Source organism: Carettochelys insculpta, chromosome 2 (genome assembly GCF_033958435.1).
Source record: "Carettochelys insculpta isolate YL-2023 chromosome 2, ASM3395843v1, whole genome shotgun sequence".
Classification (NCBI taxonomy): domain Eukaryota; kingdom Metazoa; phylum Chordata; order Testudines; family Carettochelyidae; genus Carettochelys; species Carettochelys insculpta.
Genome location: NC_134138.1, coordinates 48238681 through 48262968, shown reverse-complemented (window position 1 = coordinate 48262968; position 24288 = coordinate 48238681). Strand labels below are relative to the sequence as shown.

The window sequence follows — 24288 nt, the reverse complement described above, 5'->3', positions numbered from 1 at the left end:
TGTGGCTCTTGAATTACTGAGTATTTTACAGAATTCAAAAAAAAATGGCTTTTCTTGCTATTTTGGCTACTGACCCCTGGGTTAAGGGATCTAACAACGTGTAGGTAATCCAGGTTCTTGTGCTCCTTCAGAACTTGGACCAGGAATGGCGGTTGTTGACAACTCTGAAATGTTCATAAGTCTCAACAAAACATTATAGTTATTCTTTCAAAAGTTTACAACTGTACAGTGACTTAATTCAGCTTTGAAAGTTTACTATTTAAAGAAAAATGTTGCTTTCCTTATCATTAAAAGCTAATTGTAGAACAATAATGGGGGTTTTGAAGTCTCTGATGCTTCCAGATCTTCTGAACTCTTTTTTTCCTCTTACATTTTCTTCCCTGGAGACTAACCTACCAATTCTATGAATTCATTAAAATCTGCTTATTGGAAGTCCATTGTCTTCGTTCTGTTGATTTCTCTCTTTTCTTAGAATTATTAAATCTATCATGTCATGATCACTTTCATCCAAATTGCCTTCCACCTTCAGAGTCACAACCCATTTCTCCCTTTTGGTCAGAATCAATGGCTGCCCCTGGTTACTTCCTCTACTTTCAGAAACAAGAATTTATCCCCAATACATTCCAATTAGAGATTTTATATTTTCTCATGCTACTTTTCCAACAGATATCTGAGTAGCTAAATTCCCCCATCTCTATGAGTTTTTATATTTTGAATACTACTGTTACTTGTTCTAAAAATGCCTTTTACCTCATCCTGATTTGGTGATCTGTAGTAGACCCCTACCATGACATTTCCCGGTTTTAAAGCCCACTGTTTTCACCAAGAGACTTTCAGATGATCGGCCTCTCACTTCCTTCTGGACCTCAGAACAAGTGTGTATGTCCTTGATATACAATGTAACATCCTCATATGTCAGTAACATATTACATGCTTAGATATCACATAAGACATTCACAACTTCTGACAAACAGAGGCTAGTGGCACCATTCCTATCCATCCTGGCTAAAAGCCTTTGATTGACCGGTCCTCCATGTATTTATCTCATTCTCTTTTTAAACACTGTTAAAGTCCTGTTCTTCACACTGTCCTCTGTCAAGGAGCTCCACAGGTTGACTGTGTGTTGTGTGAAGAAATATTTCCTTCTGTTGTGGAAAAAATTTTTATAAACTAATCATTTGCTATGGTGACACTTGCATGTATTTTTACAAATTTTCTGGGGGAAAACAATGGCGAGTGGGCAGCATAAGTCAATAAAGGTTATAAAGAATGAGGAAATATTGTATAGCAGTGAGAAACTAAATGGATCCTTAATTGTTACTTTCCAGACTTTGTAAAGGTTAGGTTTTTTTGAAAGCTCTAATGCATATCATTTTGAGAGGGCATTTGTGGAGCGCTATTGACAGACTTTTTAACAGTAACTCATTTTAATTACTTCTTCTGTGTAGGAATGTCTAATTATTGGGGTTAAAGCAAACTACAGTAGATACCTTTATGGCATTAAACAGAAGGCATGGATGGTTGCAGAGTTTTTTCAAAGCTCCTATGCATATCAGATGAGGACTGTTTTCTCGTACTCCTTGTAGGCAGGATCTAACGACTCGAGAATTAAGCAGTTTTCTGTAGAGTTCAAGCTGCAAGGCTGTTGGTGGGCAGAAAAGTACACTCTCTTTTTTCGGTGGGAGGAATTTGTTTATGATCTCTTGTGTTCTTCTAAGAATAAATAGTCCAGTTAGACGAGTGAGTTCTGCTGCTCTTTTCTCTCCTAAGTCCTTTTCTTCCTAACATAACAAACAGAGGTTTAGATACATCCTCACAAGCAAGTTCAGTTACATCACAATTCTTTGCTACATTTTCTTAATCAGGCACTAGTGACACCCTTGTGCTAAGCAGTCAATTAATTGATATTAACAATAACCAATAGTTTAGATTTATTATTCGTACTATTTAAGATTATTATCTAGTCAATAATCCACAAACTAAATGATTCAATAAAATGAGTGCTCTAAAAGTTCAATGGTACATAAGCTTTAAGCATTTAAATTGGAATATAGTTAATTAAATAACAGCATTTAACTTTAATTTCAATTGGAGACCAAGAAGTCTTTCTTACTACACCTGCCCTAGGCCAAATCACAATGCCTGCCCCAACCAGTGAGTTTAGTACACCTTGGGTCTCATGTTCCAGGCTGAAAAACAGAGTCTGACACACACAATAACGAAAACAAAGAAGCAGTAAAGTAATACTTTAAAGACCAGCAAAATAATTTATTAGGTGAGCTTTCGTGGGACAGACCCACTTCTTCAGACCATAGCCATACCAGAACACCTTGAAAATTGCTCACCTTCATAATTTTTTTTTGATTTGTCAACCTTGATTACTGTTTTTCATTCTCTGTGCCTTAAACATTGAGTCTGTTCTGGTATGGCTATGGTCTGAAGAAGTGGGTCTGTCCCACGAAAGCTCACCTAATAAATTATTTTGTTAGTCTTTAAAGTGCTACTTTACTGCTTTTTTGTTTTGATAGTAATATAGACTAGCACGGCTTTCTCTCTGTTACTAAAAATGAAAACGGTGTTGTAGCCATGTTGGTCCCAGAATATAAGAGAGACATGAAGGGTGAGGTATATTTTTTACTGCATACACCAAGTTCTACTGATGAGTGAGACAAGTGCAATACAGCAATTTAAACCCAGGTCTGAGTAAAGCTCAAGCCAATCTCCCTTGTGTCCACACTGCAAATTGCTAACCTATGTTCAAACCCCAGGTGCCAGGGTTGGGGAGTTTGAGCTCAAGTTAAACTGGGACCAAGGGTCCAATCCCTAGCGCCCTCCTGTATGCATGCATCCCTAGCTTAATTCAAAGCCCAGAAGTGCTCTGGATGTAGCCCAGAGTTCCTGGCAGCAGAGGAACAGCTCTGCAGTCAGGGCTGTCCTTGGGTATACACAGATTACACAGCTGCACAGGGTACCACTAATTTTGGGCACCAACTTCCCCAAATTTTGTGGTGCCCTTAGTAGCTGCATGCTGTGTATGTGGGCCTCTAGCTGTGGGGTTGGTGGTGGAGCCCCATGCAACAATTGGGACCGTCTATTCAGAGACAGCAGTCAGGAACCCAGCTGGGAGCAAGGCTGGGAGGCCTGGGAAGCAGCTGGATCCCCGGGTGCAGCCGAGAAACCCATGTAAAATATAGGGGTGCTGCAGCACACCTCCAGTTCCTGTGCCTAAGCCTTCTTGCTCTGCTTCTGACCCTCTGCTTTATCATGCCACAGGACCCCTCATTTTTACAGATACAGACTAACCTGGCTACACCTCTATGAAGCTAATAATAGGATTTTTAAAAAATGGTTCTCAGGTTTCCCAGGTTTTAGCATGCATTCACTTCACATTTTCAAAGTTTTCCTCTGCAATTGTGAGGTCTAGAAATGTACTCAGATCCATGTACCCACTTCCTGCACCCTACCCCACATCATATCCCCCTCCCAGACCCTGCACCCCCTCATGCGTCCATCTTCCAGGTCAGAATACTCTCCTGAATCCACACACATAACCACTTCCTGAACCCTGCACCCGCTCCTGCACATCAATCCCCTGCCTCAGATAACAACCCCTTCCTACACCCTACACCCCTTCATGGACCCCAGTACTCTGTCCCAAGCTCCCTTCTGCACCCAACCTCCAGTCTAGACTCTGCACGTCCTCCATTGATATTATGGGAGAGTGTGATCCTTGACCACTTACCACATTTTTGGAGTGGCCCACCATCAAAAATTATTGCCCACCCCTGCAATAAGTATAGGGGTGTTTAATGCACCTCTTCACCTTGAATGGTTCCTTAAAACAGGGGTGAGCAAACTTTTTACGTCAGGCCCCACTTTTTCTCCCTGCAATTAGCAGCGCCCACCCCATCCCAACTTGTCCCTCGGCAATGACGGCAGAGGCCACAGGGGCAGGGAAGCCAATGGAGGCCAGAAGGAGGTAGCGGAGGCTGATCACGCTGCACGCCCCCCTTATGAAATTTCACACCCCATTCTTTGAACACCCCTGATTTAAGGTGCCAAGGGGCTCCTCAATTTTGCAGATACAGACTAACATGGCTACCCCATGAGACTAATAAAAGGATTGGAAAAAAAAAAAGAATCATAGAATCCTAGGGCTGGAAGGGATCTCAGGAAGTCAACTAGTCCAGCCCCCTGCTTCAAGCAGGATCAACCCCCAATAAATCATCCGAGCCAGGACCTTGTCCAGCCAGGACTTAAAAACCTCGAGGAAAGGAGAATCCACCACCTCTCTAGGCAATGCATTCCAGTGCTTCACCACCCTCCTGGTGAAGTAGGTTTTCCTAATATCTAACCTACACCTCTCCCTCTTCAACTTCAGACCATTACTCCTTGTTCTGCCATCTGACACCACCAAGAACAGCTTCTCACCCCCCTCTTTAGAGCTCCCCTTCAGGAAGTTGAAGAGGAAGGTGCTATTAAATCACCCCTAAATCTTCTCTTCTGTAAACTAAACAAGCCTAAATCCCTCAGCCTATCCTCGTAGGTCTTGCGCTCCAGCTCCTTAATCATTTTTTTTGCCTTACACTGAACCTGCTATAGCATATCCACATTTTTTTAAACTTGGGGTCCCAAAACTGGACACAATATTCCAGATGTGGCATCACCAGTGCTGAATAGAAGGGAACAACCACTTCTCTAGATCTGCTTGAAATGCTCCTCCTAAGGCACCCTAGTATGCCATTAGCCTTCTTGGCTACAAGGGCACACTGTTGACTCATATCCAGCCTTTCATCCACCATAACCCCTAAGTCCCTTTCCGCTGTACTGCTGCTTAGCCAGTCAGTCCCCAGCCTATAACAATGGTTGGGATTCTTCCGTCCCAGGTGCAGGACTCTACACTTCTCCTTGCTGAACCGCATCAGACTTCTTTTGGCCCAGTCCTCCAATTTATCCAGGTCACTCTGGATTCTCTCTGTACCTTCCAACATATCTACCTCTCCCCCTAATGTTGCGTCATCCGCAAACTTGCCAAGGGTGCAGTCCAGTCCCTCATCCAGGTCATTAACAAAGATGGTGAACAACACTGGCCCCAGAACCAAGCCTTCCGGCACTCCACTTGAAACCGACCGCCATCCAGATATTGAGCCATGGACCACTACCCGTTGGGCCCGACCATCAAGCCAGCTTTTTATCCATCTTCTAGTCCAAGGATCCAATCCATATCTCCTTAACTTAGGGCAAGAATGTGGTGGGAGACTGAATCAAAAGCTTTCCTGAAGTGAAGGTATATCACATCCACTGACTTCCCCATGTCCACAGAGCCTGTTACCTCACCATAGAAGAGAGAAAGAAAGAAATTCTCAGGCTTCCTAGCTTTTAGCATGCATTCAATTCACATTTTCAAGGTTTTTCTCTGCACCTCTGAGGTCTAGAAATGTGCTTGAAAAAAAAATTGAGAATCTCATGAAATCACTTGACTCTGGGAGCATCAAATATCACTAGATGTGCAATAAAATCAGAAGAAATGGCAATGCCAAACTAAAGTTAATGCATGCAAGTCAGGACCCTATCTTTGTATATTCCCATTTGTAATTAATCAGTTTTGGTGCAACATTTTGGATGTATTGAAGTTCTAGCTTTTGAATACTACTGGATGTATAGCCTTGGCCATGTCTACATGTGCCCCAAACTTCAAAATGGCCATGCAAATGGCCATTTCGAAGTTTACTAATGAAGCGCTGAAATGCATATTCAGCGCTTCATCAGCATGCGGGCGGCAGCGGTGCTTCGAAATTGATGCGCCTTGCCGCCGCGCAGCACGTCCAGACGGGGCTCCTTTTCGAAAGGACACCACCTTCTTCGAAGTCCCCTTATTCCCATGAGCTCATGGGAATAAGGGGACTTCGAAGTAGGCGGGGCCCTTTCGAAAAGGAGCCCCGTCTGGACGCGCCACGCGGCGGCAAGGCACGCCAATTTCGAAGCGCCGCTGCCGCCCGCATGCTAACGAAGCGCTGAATATGCATTTCAGCGCTTCATTAGTAAACTTCGAAATGGCCATTTGCATGGCCATTTCGAAGTTTGGGGCACATGTAGACGTAGCCCTTTTGTCACAGGGAACTTACACTTGAGGGCAGTTGGCTCAGTGCCAGGATAAAGAGTAAAAAATCAGGTTGGGACCCCAGATGAAATTCTGATTATATCCTCCAGATTTTTTAAAGCAGATTTGGCTCCCAGATTTACCACCTACAATGCCTCATTTCAGACTTGTGAACAGCCCACAGATCACTGCAAGTCAGCAGATACCATGAGACCTGTCCTGATGTTTTTAATACTCAGAATCAGCTCATATTCTGCAAAGCCAAAATGAGTTGGAGGGAAAAGAGCCCTAATGATGAAAGGAAAGGAAGCCAGGCTGCACGCCTGCAGAAAGGAAAAGTGCCTATGCTGGGAGGGCCTGTGAATCAATCTGGCTGTGCTTGCCGCTTTGCACTGTTGCAATCCAAGCTATTTGTTTGATGCAAGCCTGGCTGCTCGGAAGGTTTGGGGATTGCTGGCTGCTATCAATCCCTCTGCCCCCACCCCCTCTACAGTCTCTCCCCAACAAGAATTGCAGAGGAGGAGCAGGCAGCCTGCCGGACCTGGAGACTGATCACAAACTTGCTCCTTTGCAAGGGCTCTGGAGAAGAAAGCAGCAGCCTCAGACAGACATCTTAGAAAGAGGAGAGGTTTCCAGGGAAAACAGCCCCCTGGCTCGGAATTTATAAACACAGCAGTAGATGAAAGGGGAGAGAAACAGAACAGCACAGCACAGCACACTCCTCCTCCAGCATTTGACCCAGGGGATATTTGGTTTCATTTTTTTATCCCTCACCAGATACACTTCCTTACGTCCTGTCCAAAATCCCCTGCATCCCCCACCTGCCTTACTTTATGTTTCGGAAGATTTGAAAGAAGAGGCCATGGGCAAAGACACTAAATAAGTGGAGGGGGAAGGGCGGGGGGTGTTTCTTAGCTGGGGTCTGATTTAAGGGGTAGAGGTGTTGGATCACACATCAGCAGTCTCCCCTGAAAGGGACACTGAGGCAGAGGGGAGGCTGACTGTGCTGCCCCCCATTTTAGAAATCTCTTGCTCCCTCTCCCAAGGGGGCACACCCCCTCTTTGTGAACTGCTGCCTTACAATACGAATCATAGAATCCTAGGGCTGGAAGCGACCTCAGGAGGTCATCTAGTCCAGCCCCCTGCCTGAAGCAGAATTAACCCCAACTAAATCATCCCAGCCACGACTATGTCAAGCCAGGACTTAAAAACCTCTACAGATGGAGGTTCCACCACCTCTTTAGGTAACGCACTCTAGCGCTCCACCACCCTCCTAGTGAAATAGATTTTCCTAATACCCAAGCTACACCTCTGCCTCTGTAACTTCAAACCATTGCTTCTTGTTCTGCCATCTGTCACCATTGAGAACAGTTTCTCTCCATCGTGTTTAGAGCCCCCCTTCAGGAAGTTGAAGGCTGCTAACAAATCACCCCTCAGTCTTCACTTCTGCAAACTAAACAAGCCCAAATCCCTCAGCCTCTCCTCATAGGTCATGTGCTTCAGCCCCTTAATCATTTTTGTTGCCCTCCACTAAACCTGTTTCAATGCATCCACACCCTTTCTATACTGGGGGGCCCAGAACTGGACGCAATACTCTAGATGTGGCCTCACCAGTGCCAAATAGATGGGGAATAATAACTTCTCTAGATCTGCTGGAAATGCTTCTCCTGATGCACCCCAATATGCCATTAGCCTTCTTGGCTACAATGGCACACTGTTGATTCATATCCAGCTTCTCATTCACTGTAATCCCCAAGACTTTTTCTGCTGCACTGCTACTTAACCCGTTGGTCCCCAGACTGTAACAGAGCTTGGGATTCTTAGGTCCCAAGTGCAGGACTCTGAACTTCTCCTTGTTGCACCTCATCAGATTTCTTTGGGCCCAATCCTCCAATTTATCTAGGTCACTCTGGACCCTATGTTTACCCTCCAGCATATCTACCTGTCCTCCTAGCTTAGTGTTATCTGCAAATTTGCTCAGGATGCAATCCAACCCCTCATCGAGGTGATTAATAAAGATGTTGAATAATACTAGCCCTAGAACCAATCCGTGAGGCACCCCACTTGAAACTGACTGCGAACCAGACACTGAGACACTGACCACTACCTATTGGGACCGACCATCTAGCCAGCTTTCTGTCTTTCTTACAGTCCATGTATCCAATCCATACTTCCTTAACACACAGGCAAGAATGTTGTGGGAGACTGTATCAAAAGCTTTGCTAAAGTCAAGGTATAGCACATCCATTGATTTCCACATGTGCTAACTACTTCTGCTAAACTAATAGTTCGATCTCTTATTCAGCTGTGACACAGAATACCGTTCCCAGACCTGAGGAAGGCCTCTACTTAGAAGTTTTATCTCTCACTAATAGAATGTGATCCAAAAAAAGATATTACCTCACCCACCTTGTCACACACAAAAGAAATGGACAGAGAAATCAAGCTATATTACATGAACTTACATATGCTCTGCTGCTGGGATTTTCAGAGCAGATAGAGAATTTGGCTTGTTTGAAAATCTCAGCCATAGTTCATACATTAAAAAAGAAAAACAGTCATAATTACATTTGATTCTCTAAAAGATGAATCTTCTAACTCAGTGGGTCCCAAGCTTTTCAGTAACACGGCACACTTCAATGACACAAACAATTTTAAGGCAAACCCACTTTTTTCAGCTGAACTGAGTGCTCATAAACATCACATTTACTTATATGTATTAGGGTTACAGTCTTATTAAAAGTATAATTTGTATTAAATAATTGAACCCACAAATAATTGAAATTCAATTGCTCAGAGCAAAATGCAAAGTAAATAGCAACTTAATGGGTTAGTGGGAGACCTAGGTCTGCTGGTGTGCAAAAAGGTGAGCAAGTGAATGCATGCCATGCAAGTGTTGTTGAGTAACTGAGTAACCTCTGAATCAGCAGTTACTCAATTTTTCATGGAGGAGAGGGGAGTGAGAGGAGGCAGCTCCAGAGAGCAGGCTCCTCTCCCTGACAACAAGTTCTGTCCCTCCCTCCCACTTGCCACAGCGGGGTGGGGGTAGGGGAATGCCTGCTAGCCTGTTTGAGCCAGTAAGCAGCTTTTCAGCTGCCTCCTGGCACAAATGGGCTCCTGTGGGGTTGGCATTTTCCCTCACAGCAGCTCAGCAGAGAGCTATTGCAAGGGGAAATTGACCAACCCAGCACCAGGGACTGAGGTAGTCTTGCTGCTTGAGTCCCAGATGGCACAGGGTCGTCAATTTCCCCTCACAGTGGCTCTGCAAAGAGACAGTGAGGGGAAATTGATGAAATTTCACAGCACACTTGGACGATTCTCATGGCACACCAGTGTGACGCAGCACACCGGTTGAAAACCAGTGTTCTAACTTGCCTTATGATTTATACTCTATGACTGAATTCTTGTTTTTAAACAGTGTACCTTTGTTGCTGAAGGCTCTCGGGAACAAATAATAGGCTCCTCATATATTTTTCGATATGTGGACACAGAACCAAGTATTCCTGGATTTACAAACTCTATTAATGCATAAAATTCTTGCAGGTCGTTTTGTATTGGAGTACCTAGGTGAAGAAAAAATAATTCAATATGTACTTTTACAAATTTAAGCATGTAAATTTTCTTGAAACTGATAGTATGATTGCTGAACACAAAAGAGTTTAAAGTCAACAATAATGCATATAAAGGCAGACATTTCATTTGTGTGTGAGAGTATACTTTCAGTACTTAGTTAATTAAGAACTCTAAAGTTCTTATTTAATGTCTGTATTCTAACTGATTAGATTGCATACCTAACTATTGTGACTCAATTAATCACAAATGTGTAATCTTGTTTTGCCTTATTTTTCTTATTTAGCTCTTTTCTTGTTCTATTTTGAAGAGATACAACAGTAACTGACCTGTAACTGGAGATTCTTTGAGATACAATTGTTTTTCACACTGAGACAAGAGATTTCTATCAAGTAGCGTATGTTAATTAATTGAAGCACAGCTCCTCTCATGCAAAACACCACACATTTAAGGGCGGGTACAGACCACCACCTTTCTAGTTCCTTCTCTTACCCTTCATAATATAGGATTTGTTAATGCCCTCCAGTTGTGGGCAAAAAGAGCCCCAGCCAGCTCCCAGCCACAGGACTGGCAGGATCCCCTGCCCTCCTGCTGGGGATCACCAGCCACCTCTTGCCAGTAGATCCAGAGAAGTGATTATTCCTCTTTATTCGGCTTTGGTGAGGCCGCATCTGGAGTACTGTGTCCAGTTCTGGACCCCATTTATAGGAAGGATGTGGATACATTGGAGAGGGTCCAGCGGAGGATGACCAAAATAATTAGGGGGCTGGAGCATATGACTTATGAAGAAAGGTTGAGGGAATTGGGACTGTTTAGTCTGCACAAGAGAAGACTGAGAGGGGACTTGATAACAGCCTTCTACTTACTGAAGGGAGGTTGCAAAGAGGCTGGAGAGAGGCTGTTCACAGTGGTCACGGATGGCAGAACACGGAACAATGGTCTCAAGTTGCAGCTGGGAAGGTCCAGGCTGAACATTAGGAAAAACTTTTTCACTAGGAGGGTGGTGAAGCATTGGAATGGTCTACCCAGGGAAGTAGCAGAGTCTCCATCCCTGGAGGTGTTTTAAGTCTTGGCTCGACAAAGTCCTGGCTGGGCTGATCTGATGGGGTTTGGTCCTGCTTAGAGCAGGGGGCTGGACTCAATGGCTTTTTAGGTCTCTTCCAGCTCTATTATTCTATGATTCTATGATTCTCTCTATTAAGTGGCATATTTGAATATCCAGCAACCTCCTGGTCCTGGTGTTGCTGGATCTGAAAGTGTTTACTATACAGATTGTGGGCCACATGCAGCCTGTCGGACCCTTGTCTGGCCCCTGAGGTACTGCCAGTGAGCAGGTTTGGAACCGCTTTGCTGAGAGAAGGCAGTCCAACTTCTGGGCAGTGCAGCAAACAACGGCAGCTAGCCCCCAGCTCCTTCTCTTCTGCCCCCTTTCCATCCTCCCCACACACACACCCCCGCCGCACCCCCAGACCCTGGTTGCCCTGAGTGGAATGTGACAGTTTCTCATCAAGTGAAAAGGGAGAGGTCTGATAGCAGGGACAGTTATACTCCAGAATGACCACAGAAGGCATTAAGCACACCTTCAAAAGACCGGAGAGCTGCCGAGCAGCCAAAGGCTAGGCGGCGTGGGCCCCAATGCCCTGGCCTGGCATGGGGGAGCAATGTCGGCAGCTGGGCAGCATACCCCCCCCAACTCTGGGAGCAATGCCAATGGCCTTACGGCACGGTCTCCACTGCCAGCTGCTCCCACCCCCTGCCCTGAGCGCCCCCCCACCTCCCCCCGGGGCACTTGCCCTGACTCCTGCACACACCCCAGCCCTGAAGCACCTGAGCTATGCTGGGTAAATCTTCTAGTTTAATTATATTTACAATTTTTTGAAAGATGATGTGAAACTAGCTTCGGTCAAAGAATTTGGACACAGGACAGATGTTGGTGAGAAGGAACCAAAAGAGTATTGGGCTATATCGTAACCTTTGTACACTGAGCATGGAACATGAGGAACACTACACAGGCATGGATCACTGGAAACTACTTGCCAGGAATCTCTCATCTTATGCGCACTGACTGCATGTGTGTACACACATGGAATATACATGGGGACCAGAATTCAAAGCTATTTGTTTTGTTTCAGATTTTGTGTTCCTAGGGAGAAAAAAAGAGTAAGACTGTACCTTCATTTCTAAGGTTATTCTTATTTTGAACAAATTCAGCAGTTTTGTCACCTGCAACAAGTTGCATTGCAATACAGTTCAGCTTGGACCTCTCTAAGTCCAGCACACTTTAGTGTGACAACATCATAAGGCAGCATGATTTTAGTTAACCACATCTCCATTTATCATGGGTGTCACCAACTTCCCCACAGTCCCATAAAGTTTGTTTACAGTCACCAATCCTGGCTCTCAATGTCCTGTGCTTTTATTTAGCTCTAATTTATCCCTACATGTCTTCTAAGAGCTCAGTAAGCAGTAATGCTGCTAGACAACATTGACCCCACGTTCAGGTCCCAAGGGTGCTAGACTAAAGAAGTTCAACCTGTACCAAGGCTTCTCCCTGGGCCAACAGTTTTAACTTTCACACAATACAAAATTACTAAGAAATTAAAAATATTTCTTAATCTTTCAATTCTCCCTGCTGCAAAGATCCCATTCTGAAATCATAGTCCCTCCAAAGTTAGATGAGCTAAGCAGATGTCTTTCTGATATGTAATCAATGCTGCTCCATGCTTCAACGGAATGCAACATTAAGGCTGTAGCTACACTGGCCCCTCTTTTTGGAGGTAATGAGGCACTTCAGCAGCCGCTAATGAGGCTCTGCCATGAATGGTGGCCGTACGCACTTTGAAAGTGCCACTTTTGAAACGTACACAGCCAGAGGCCTTTCAAAAGGATCCCCTGATTTTGAAAGCCCCTTCTTCCCAAAACCAAATGGGAAGAAGGGGCTTTCGAAATCAGGGGTCATTTTGTAAACCTCCTACATGGGCGGTGTGTGTTTCAGAAGTGGTATTTTTGAAGTGTGCGTGGCCCTCATTATGCTAATGAGGTGCTGCATATTAATGGCAGCGCCTCATTAGCAGCTACCAAAGTACTTCCTTACCATGCCCTCTCAGAAAGGAGGGGCTGGTGTGGCCACAGCCTAACAGATTGACAGTTTCATACATTTTAAGGCTATGTGGCATCATTAAAGCACCTGGTCTGAGCTCTGTATTCACCCTAACAATTTGTGTTTGACCAAAGTGTATCTTCCAGAAAGGCACCTAGTCTTGATATCAAAACATCAAGACATGGAGAATCCATCACTTTTCTTTCTAGTTTTTTCCAGTAGTTAATCACCCACGAGCAGACCAGCATTTCCAGCTAGGGATCAGTGCCCAAGTCTTGTCATCACAAAAATTTGTATGATTTAATTGAAATAATGATGAAACTGATTTCGTTTCATTGGTGCAGACTCCTGATGTGGACAATCTTGAGGCTTCTCTATCCATTATGTTAGTCCACACCAGGTAGGGCATAAATTCAAGTGTAACTGGTGTGTTGCTTGCTAACTGAATTGTGCGGACCTCACTGACACACATTAAACATTCTCCAGGGAACTTTTTTAGTGTACTACAGCAGGGGGTCACACCAGCCAATCAGTGCACAACAAAACTGGTAGGCGCTAGAATTTAAATACAAGCTAGCTAGCACAGATAAGCCCTTTCATTGACTTAGGAGTGCCTAATGTTATTTTAGTGTGCATCAGTTTCTTACCAAATTAGCAACATCATCTTAAAAGTATCCCCATGAAGGGTTTGCATAAATTTAACTGAATCAGTTTCTAAAGCTTTCTGGACTGAACCTGGAATATCTTGTGTTTGTAAACCAGGGATAGGGATCCTCCAAACTGTGGGCCAGTGCTTGCCCCTAGCTTCCTTTGATCCCATGGGGTTGGAGCATGAGCCCTAGCTTGACCCGCTGCTGACAGAAGCCCCAAGCACCTGTGCCCCAAGAAGAGTGTGTGTGAGGTGCTTTTCAATTGGGAGCCAAGTCAATGAAGGGTTTTATTTTGGGGAGGTTTTTTGCTTCTCACTTGTGTGTGGCCCCTGGACTTTGTGTTAGTGGCTCCTATGTGAAAAAAGGTTTCCCACACATGGTGTAAACAAAGACCTCAAATTTCCTGTTTAGCAGCTCCTAGACTGCAGAGTAGCCCACAACATTAAGACAGATTTTGCTAACTTTTTTGTGTTTTCAATAGTCTGCCTTGCAAGGCCCACATGTTGTAGTAAAGATTCTATAAGTATAGTCATACTAGGTCAGGCCACTGATTCACCTATCCCAGTATCCTGTCTTTATCAGTGGCCAGTGTCAGATTCTTCAGGAAGAGTGAACAGAACAAGCCAATGTCTCAAGTGATCTATCCTCATTGTCCATTCCCAGTTTCTGCTGGTCAGAGCCTAAATAACATAATATAATTGGAGATATGCATCTCCTAGGACTGGAAGGAACCTTGTGGGATTATCTAGTCTAGTTCCCTGCCCTCTTGGCAGGACCAAGCACTATCACTGACATCTATTTGCCCCAATCCCTAAATGGCTTCCACCAGGACTGAACATGCAACCCTGGGTTTAGCAGGCCAATGCTCAAGCCACTGAGCTACCCTGCCCCCAGTTAGAAGCAGCTTGAGCATGGGTTGCATCACTCATCATCTTGTCTAATAGCCATTGATGGGCCTACCCTCCATGAAATTATCTAACTCTTTTTTTGAATTCAGATATACTTTTGGCCTTCACTATACACTCTGGCAATGAGTTCCATAGGTTGACCGTGCTGTGGAAGTAGTATTTACTTCTGTTTTAAAAATGATGCCTACTAATTTCAGTGGGCAAGCCCTGATTCTTGTGTTATGTGGAGGGTTTAAATATTCAGTTTCTCCATGCAATTCATTACTTTATAGAACTATCATATCCTCCCTCCATTGACTCTTTTCTCAAATGAAAAGTTCCTGTCTTTTTAATCTCTCCTCATATGGAAGCTGTTCGACATCTCTATACATTTTTGATGCTCCTGTTCATAATTTTTCCAATTCTAATATAGCTTTTTTTGAGATGGGGTAAGCAGAACTGCACACAGTATTCATAAATTTATATAGAATGACATTATGATAGCCTGTCTTATTATCTATCCCTTTCCTAATGGTTCCTATCACTCTGTTAGCTTTTGTGACTGCAGCTGAACACTGAGCAATGTTTTCAGAGAACTAGACACAATGACATTAAGATCTCTTCAGTGGTAATAGCTAATTTAGACTGAATGGGGAATGTGAATAAAGAAGTGTGATTTAGACCACATAATTTTGTATGTATGGTTGGGATAATATTTTCCATTGTGTGTTACTTGGCATTTATCAAACACTGAATTTCACCTGCCATTTTGCTGCTCAGACACCCAGTTTTGTGAGATCCTTTTGTAACTCTTTGCAGTCTTGTTTAGACTTGATGATTTTGAGTAGCTTTATATATATGTGCAAACTTTTCAATCTCACTGTTTACCCTTTTTTTCCAGAAAATTTAGGAATATACTGAACAACACTGGTCCCAGTATAGATCCATCTAGAATAGATCTCTGCTACTAACCTCTGTTCCTTGTGAAAACTGTTTGCTCCTTCCCTTTGTTTCCTGTCTTTTAGCCGGTTACTGATCCATGAGAAAACCTTCCTCTTTTGTCCCATGACTGTCTACTGCTTACGTTGATAATAGTCTTGATGAGGGGCCTTGTCAAAAGCTGTCTGATGATGAGGTTGCCAAAGTTTTCGTATTTGTATAATTTGCAACTTTCTTTCATATACTCCCCAAAGTTAGTTTAATTTATAGCTAGACTAAAAGAATAACCTGAAATATACTGACCAGTCAGGATAATCCTTCTCTCACAGGACAGACTGGCGAGGGCTGAAGTTGTCTTAATGGAACTGTTTTTCAAACGATGCCCCTCATCGCAGATTAAAAGACTAAATTCTGTAGCCTGAATTTGGTCCAAGGAGCGCAGCACCATCTCATAACTGATTATCAGAACTGAATGAAGTGGGGAATTGATGAACTCTTCTGCTCTATTATCCTGCAGAGCATAAATAAAAGTTGTATTGCACAATCAATTCTCTTTGGCACTCATCAATCCTGTTACCCGATTCACTAATTTCAGGCATAATTTCTCAGACAGGCTCAGATGCAAGATTTGCAGTTATGTGCAGATTTGCAGGACTCTATAAAATCTGGGATGTGCATCCATCTGTGATCCGTAAACATTGTCCATGGACATTTTCATCCTTGGATACCTGTGGATATCTGCAGATATACAGGGTTCTATGGATCCCCTCCTCCTTACGGAAGTTGAACCACTTCTTCACCCTTGGTTTATGAAAGAAAAATAGGAATCCAACATGGCAATACAGAATACCACTACAATGCTACCAGGCAGCTCACTGTTCTTTGAGTATACCAAGTCTACTAAGACACCTTAGTACACAGTTGAAAACGAAGCAGCTGTTACAGCAGGTCTTTAACCTTGGTGGTGGTGGTAAATTTCAACTAGATTATTATGACTGAGATAATGAAAAAGCCTAATGACTCCCAATACATCTATGGTGGGATCACAAGGGGCAGTAGTAACCAGTTTATGCTGTGCTCTCATAATACATTTGCAACCTTCTGTTCACCTGTTTCAGTTCAAATAGTCTTCACTCTTTTATGAGCCACATAGTGTTGCACAAGTTAGAGCAGTCTAGAAGCTGGGACAGAAAATCAGGAACCCAGAACCATCTCAACAACACTCTTGCTCTGCTGTATACAGCAGAGAATCTCTCTCAAAGTATTTTACTAAGCATCGTGAAGAAGCCACGAAGCCTATTGTTTTGAACCTTTAACGCTTTTTTCCTTCATAAGGTATCAACGCTTCTGTTTAAGTCATGCTTACTCTTTACTTTGGTCTCTTTCCTTAGATACGTATTTCAAGGTATAGAAATAAAGAAAAATTACATAATATGAATTGCATGTATAATGACATTAACTGAGGGTAAACCTTCACCACACTGAGGACTGACCAGGCAGGGAGCCACCTGGCATCAATTTATTGCATTACTGAAAATGCAATAAATGGCTCTCCCAACATGTTCCCATCAGTGCCAGAACTCTAGCAAAACAAGAAAAGTATCTGGTGTCAACAGGAGAGCAACCCCTCTCAAGCTTACTGTGTGGAAGACACCACAGTAGATATGCAAACTTCAGCTCAGTATAGTTGAACTGGATTGACGGTAAAGGTACGCACAGACAAAGCCTGAATGTGAGTAGCATTGGAAAATCAGAGGTTTTAGATCTTGAGAACACAACTAAAACTAAAAACAAAAGTTCAATACAAGAAAAATTTTGCCAAATAAGATCAATTAAAAAGTCACATTTGCACACGACTTTTAAAATAACACACTTTTTTATTTAAATCCTTGCACTATTTCTATTTCTATTTGATTGTCCACAGAAATCTTTTTGCTCCATTGAACCAGACATGACATACACCAGCCAAAGGCTGACACTCTCTCTCTCACACACACACACACACACACACACACATTGCCGGTTGAGAGTATGCCAGACTAGAGTTTCAACCTGAAGTATAGTTCAGGTTGAAACTCTAGTCTGGCATACTCTCAACCGGCACCATCTGGAATTCGGCATGATGTTAGTCAGCCAGATGACCAATTACCATGGGTGTGGCCAGGTTTCCCATGGTCCCACAAAGTTTACTTACAACCACCAGTCCTGGCTCTCCGTGTTCTGTGCTGTTATGTAGCTCTAATCTACCCCTAAATGTCTTCTAAAAGCCCAGTAAGCAGTGGAAGTGTTCATAATGCTGTAGACAATATTGACCTTCCGTAGTCCAGGAAATGCTTTCATGTGTCACCATTCAGGTCCCAAAGGTACCCAACTAGAGAGGTTCAACCTGTACCACTACTGCTTCTAATACCCACCAGACTGACATTCTACAATCAACTGCATCTAATCTTTCAGTGAACATTTCTACTTCAAAACCCAACAGAAAGCTCTTACAGGTCTAAAAGGTCAATATATTTTCCAATGAGCTCTCCAATGAGCTTTCCAAAGGTCGGATGTCTAGTACAGAATTATAGTTAAGATGCTCCAAAGCAACGGATGATTCCGTAGACCTAACAACTATTTTTTTAATGAAGCCAAAATCCTTTCTTCCTGGGGAGAGATAATGATAATCTCCATCTTGAGTTAGGTTGTACTTTCCTGCTGACCTTTTCCAACTACAAAGACACTGCTCCAATCCAAAATCTGCAGCCTGACGCTCCCTCAACACTCCAGAATTATTTAAAAAAATGTTTCTCACTTCCAGCCAAAGCTCAGTTACCAGAGAAAGACAACTCTGTCTGCATCCAAGTGATCTGATCCACTGAGTTAACAACCCTATTTATTCTTTACACTCTATCATATGCTTTATTGTGGTCAAATAAAATGGGTATAGAAAGATTATGGAATTAATAATACCCTGAAATAATTTCAAAGCATTAATTCATGCTCTCAACATTTCTGTAAGGTAGGTAGGTATTATAACCCTATAACGGAGTACAGCAGCCGCTACATATGCTGATTTCTCTGTGAGAAGAAGGGAGATGTTGATGGGAGAAGGAAACCAGAATCAGAAGGCTGGACTCATACCATGCAGAACCAGAAGTGGCAGCTTCATGAAAAGCAGATTGTGTGCGCGGTAAAATAGCCAGACCCGAGTATGAACTTTCAGGTTGTAATGATGAAATTGATTTTGAAGATCTTGAGCACTATCTTGAACTGTTTACTTAACCAATTCCAGATGGGGTGTGTGAGTGTTTAATACAGTCTTGTGTCTAACACACTGACATTAAGTTTTAAAAGGTTCTAATGAAGGGAACAAGAGGCAAGCTGCAAAAGAGCCTTCACCAGCCATGAGGAGGCAATCAGGAAGTGACTAGGTGGCTGCCCTGGTACACCAATTTTACAGATGCAAAAAAGATGAGCTACGGAGGAGTGCTGATAATTGCTTCCCCAGGGCTCTGAGAGCCAGCCAGGGGCATGGCACAGCCACTGACCAGCTCACCACAACCACCACTGGTCTCTACCTCCCCCCGCTGCTGCCCAGGAGCCCATCCAGGGTAAAATGATATTCGTGAAATGATATTGTGAAATTCAGCATTTGCGAGGGTTATCAACACTGAACCCTTGTGAATGTTGCAACCCTACTGTTTATCAACTTAGCTTATAAATGTAGACCAGGGTTAAGTGTTAATGTATTCACAAAAAGTATTAGGTCAGATTTAGAAGGCAGCAGTCTCTGTTACTTCATACAAATATACTTGTAGGAAATTATCAGTTTAAAAACATATTCTTTGAAAGTAAACTGCCATATGTTTGTTACAAACAATATCACTGAGTAATTATTTTTTAAGTTTTGATTTCATTATTCCACTTTTTATTTATTTTTTGCATTGTTCTAATTTGGACAATTAAAATACACTAGTCAGTTTCTAATCAATTTCGATTTTATTTTTCACACATACATTTCCCTACTTCAATGTTTCAGTTACAAACATCGTGGACAAATATTTGCTTGCTAAAAACCAGTTTACTTTTAATGTTGTTTTCTCTTTTTTTAATTCTGAGCCAGACTTCACTTCTTTTTAGAGTGTGTGTGTGTGTGTATATATCTCACCTGATCAACTGTAAACACTTTGATCCTTTCACATCCCAGCCATTTCTGAAATTCTTTTTTCCAGTTCTTCACCAGACTCCCAGGGGTGACAATCAATGCCTGCTTTACTATAGGTTTGCATCCATACAGCCCCTGACGTAGGAGAGTCCAGACTAGAGAAATGCATTGCAGTGTTTTTCCTAAACCCATTTCATCAGCAAGAATAGCTCCAAATCTGCCATTTAATCTGAAAGCAATTGTAACAATTTAGTAATGCAAAGGAAACCATGAAACTACTTGCATTCTGATCTGGTGAATATAGGTGGCGTTTTCTTTCAGTGTATAAAAACCTATTTTTTCCTGCTAAGCTCTGTTGTATATTTTCATTCAGTTAAACCAAAAAGTTCTATGTGCCTGTGTAAAATTAATGTATATTACAAGAACATACCAATTATCCAATATTAGCTTAGTTGAATTATAATAATAATTATACATTATAAAAATGTTTAATTTACATTAAAGCACACAAACTCATACCATAAGCAGCCTATAGTAAAAGAAAACCTGACATAAAAAGTAATACATTGATTTTTCAACAGAGCGGTACATCCACTTACCTTTATACTCAACTGCAAATGTCTGAAGTACCAACCCACATAGGACTTTAGCTTGGGTCAGATGATTAGCAGGATAATTCAACCATTTTAACAAGCTAAAAATTACCAGAGTTAAAATTAACAGGACAATTATTTTCCTACCTCATTCCCATCACACACTCGTACAGGAATACAATTCCTTCTTTCTGATGTGGGCGAAGATGATTTACAAGGTAAGGATCCACAACTACATCTACCACAGGTAAACCAGCTTTATTGAATATCCGCTGGTGATCTGGATTTGGACGTGGCATAACTAAAGAATCTTAAAGTTCAAAACATATACAGATGTGGTAAGAAATACTTCACAATCAAAAAGTATTGTTTTTTCAAGGTAACTGAATCAAGTAACAATTTGCTATACCGCCACGACTGATGAGAATTGCTTTTTAGCATATTGTTCATTACCAAACAAAGAATATAAAGAACTGCTCTTATTGTTACCTATGAGTATCTGCATACAGTATAAATAATATACACAAATCTATTCATTCAATCACTCCCTCATATCCGAAAGGGTTCAGAAGTTCTTTCAAAGTTTAGTATATATGAGGACCACTTCAACCATCACTTCTTGCAAGCAGCCACCTTTTGGATCAGCTATAGATGTTCAATGGAGGATTACCAACAATAATCTGTTTAAAACAGGAGATGAGGAAAAGTATCTCATCCAATTAAAACTGCAAGGAATACAGAACATAATTATGCAAAGTAAGAATTTATCAGAATACTCTAGCTAACACTATTACTTTTCTGTTATGTATGTAAAAATTATTCTCATCATCCCCGCTCAAAGATTACAGAGAAATAGGCAGAACACTTCGGAGTGCCTGATGAACAGAACAGGTAAAAACAGTTACTCACTTTGTAATTGTTGTTCTTCAAGATGTGTTTCTCCTGGACATCCCAATAGGTGTGCGTGCATGCCATGTGCATGGCTGTCAGAAGATTTTTCACCAGCAGTAACTGTTGGGTTTGCTATAGTGCCCCATATGGCAATGTAGTCAACCTTGCCCATAAATACCCCTGCCGACCCGACCATTGCTCAGTTCCTTCCTGCTAGATGATCTAACAGAAGAGGCAAGGTGGCGGTCCAGAATGGACAGGAGCTACGCATCTTGCAGAACAACAGTTACAAGGAGAGTAACCACTTTTTCTACTTTGAATGATTGATCCTGTGCATTCCATTATGTGACTTACCAGCAGTATGGCCTGGAAGTGGGATTGGATCTTATTCTGGCAGCCAGCTGCAGGACTGCCCTGCCAAACCCAGCATCCCCTGAGCCTGCTGCAGCAAGATGTAGTGTGAGGTGAAGGTAGGCACCAATGACCACACTGCTGCCCTGAAGATGTCCAAGATGGGCACATGTGCCAGGAATACAACAAAGGAGGCCTGAGCCTAAGTTGAGTGCACTGTGAGGGGTAGGGCAGGTAATTTGGCCAGCTCGTAGCAGATTTTAATACACAATGTGATCCAAGATGACAGGCACTGGAAGTAATAGGGGCACCTTTCATGCAGTTTACAAATGACACAAAAAGTTGGAGGGATGTGCAGATTGGTTTAGTCCTGTCAGTAGAGAAAGCCAGTCCCCTCTACACATACAGGGAGTGCAGTGCCTTGTCCCAATCCGAGGCATGAGGTTTAGGGCAAAAATTCAGTAGAAAAATACCTTGGTTAACATGAAAGGACATTATAACTTTAGGTAAAAATACAGGGTGTGGACACAGGTGTACCTTATTCTTACAGAAGATCATATATGGGGGTTCAGACATCAACTCTGACACCCTCCTGGTCGAGGTGACGGCCACCAGAAATGCCACTTTACATGACAAGTATGTCAAGAAGCATGTGGCCATAGGGGTGGTCCATCAACTGGGATAACACCAGATTAAGATTCCAAGGAGGCACTGGATCTTTCACAGGGACTGGCTTTCCGACCCAAGATGGTCAGCAGGTGAACCTTGAGACCAAGACCCTCATGTTCAAAGTAGAGCAGATAATCCAGAACAAGGGGAACAGATGCCCCCAGCAGTGAAAACCCTTTATCAAGACACCAATACCACAGGGAAAACTGTTTTCCATTTGGCCACATATGTTGCCCAAGTGAATGGCTTACAGCTGCCCAGCAATACCTCCTGCACTGGTGCCGTACAGTGGAGCTCCAAGTAATTCAGACATGGAATCTCCACACTGGAAGGTGCAGGGAGTCTACACTTGGGTGCCTCAACTGGCCATGCTTCTTTGGCACAGGCTTCCCACATTATTTGAGCTCCTTAAAACCCTGGGGCAAGCGCATGCCCCAGGCACAGGTAAGTGAGGGGAAACAACAACTATCAATAACTGAAAAACAAAACAAAGAAGCCAGAAGCTAGGGAATACCACCAACTGCAAAGCATTGGTAGAAACTCCAACAACCATCAGTAGGTGGAAAGAAGGAACTGAGTGGGGTTATTTATAGGCAAGTTTGATGACATCACTGCATGGGGCATAACAGCTGACCCAATAGGTATTGCTGTGGGAAAAATTTTTCTGATACCTGTACACATACCACGTGTATACACATATCAGAATGCAGAGAAGCAATCACTGGAAGAAGAATCAAGTGAGCCAAATCTTGTTTCCCATTTCCAGCTTCTGATAAACAGAGGCTAGGGAAACCATTCCTGTCATCCTGGCTAATAGACATTGATGGACACATTGTCCATGAGTTTATCAGCTCTTTTCTGAACCATGTTAAACTCCTTCCCTTCAAAATCTCTTTGGCAAAATACATCCTTCTGTTTGTTTTAAACTTGCTGCTTATTAATTGCATTTGGAGATTCCTAGCTGTTTTCCTTATTTAGTTTCTCCATATTAATCTTGATTTTAGAGACCTCGCTCATATTCCTTCTTGGTCTCTCTTTTCTAAACAGAAAAGTCCCAGTCTTCTTAATCTGTCCTCATATGGCAGCTGTTCCGTACCCCTAATAATTTTTGTTGCCCTGTTCTGAAAGTTTTCAAATGCCAAGATACATTTTTGAGATGAGGCGACTACATCTGCACACAGCATTCAAGAGTGGGGATACCATGTATTTATATAGAGGCAATAAGATACTTTCTGTCTTATACTCTATCCCTTTTCCAATGATTCTAACATTATGTTTGCTTTTTTTGACCACCGCTGCACATATAGTGGATGCTTTCGGAGAAATATCCACAATGAAACCAAGATCTCTCACTTGAGTGGTAACAGCTAATTTAGTCCCCATCATTTTCTATGTATAATTGAGATTGTGTTTTCCAATATGCAATTACTTTACATTTATCAACATTAAAAATCATCTGCCATTTTGTTGCCCCGTCACCTACTTTTGTGAGATATTTCTGAAGACCTTTACAGTCTGCTTTGGACTTAACTGTCTTGAGCGGCTTAGTATCATCTGCAAATTTTGCCACCTCACTCTTTCACCCTTTCTCCAGATCACTTAAGAATGTGTTAAATAGATTTGTCCCAGTACAGACCCCTGGGGACACAACCAGTTACTTCTCTTGATTCTGACAACCATTTTTTCCCTAAACTTTGTTTCCTATCTTTTAACCAGTTATCAGTCTATGTGGGGAACTTCCTGCTTATCCAACGACAGCTTATTTAAGAGCCTTTGATGAGGGACCTTGTCAAAGGTTTTCTGCAAATCTAAGCATATTATATCCACTGGATCTCCTGTGTTCACATGCGTGTTGACCCCCTCAAAGAGTTCTAGAAATTTCATGAGGCATGACTTCCCTTTGCAAAAACCATGTTGACTTTTCCCCCACCAAATTCTGTTCATCTGACAATTCTTTTCTTTACTACAGTTTCAACCAATTTTCACAGTACTAAAGTTAGACTTACAAGCCTGTAATTGCCAGGATCACCTCTAGAGCCCTTTTCAAACATTGGCATCATATTAGCTGTTGTCCAATCATTTGGTACAGAAAATTATAAAAAGCCTAGATTACTACCCATAGTTAGTAGTTCTGCAATTTCACATGAGTTCTTTCAAAGCTCTTGGGCGAATGCCAACTGGCCCTGGTGACTTCTTATTGTTTAGTTTATCAATTTGTTCAAAACCTCCTCTAATGACACCTTAATCTTGGACAGTTCCTCAGATCTGTCACCTAAAAAGAAAGACTCACGTTTGGGAATCTCGCTCACATCCTCAGCAGTTGGAGACCGATGCAAAAAATGCATTTTGTTTCTCTGCAATGACATTATCCTCCTTGAGTATCCCCTT

General features: G+C 42.5%; 1 protein-coding gene across 1 annotated transcript in view; it reads right to left on the bottom strand.

Annotated features, from left to right (window-relative positions):
* Positions 1-24288, bottom strand: part of RAD54B (RAD54 homolog B) — a 128332-nt gene that overhangs the window by 16062 nt on the left and 87982 nt on the right. The window contains exons 7-11 of the mRNA XM_074985699.1: positions 20137-20299; positions 19400-19625; positions 15550-15757; positions 9524-9663; positions 1491-1781 (exon numbers count right to left, since the gene is read on the bottom strand). Of these exons, the coding sequence (XP_074841800.1) occupies positions 1491-1781; positions 9524-9663; positions 15550-15757; positions 19400-19625; positions 20137-20299 (1028 nt within the window). The remainder of the gene's footprint in view (positions 1-1490; positions 1782-9523; positions 9664-15549; positions 15758-19399; positions 19626-20136; positions 20300-24288) is intronic.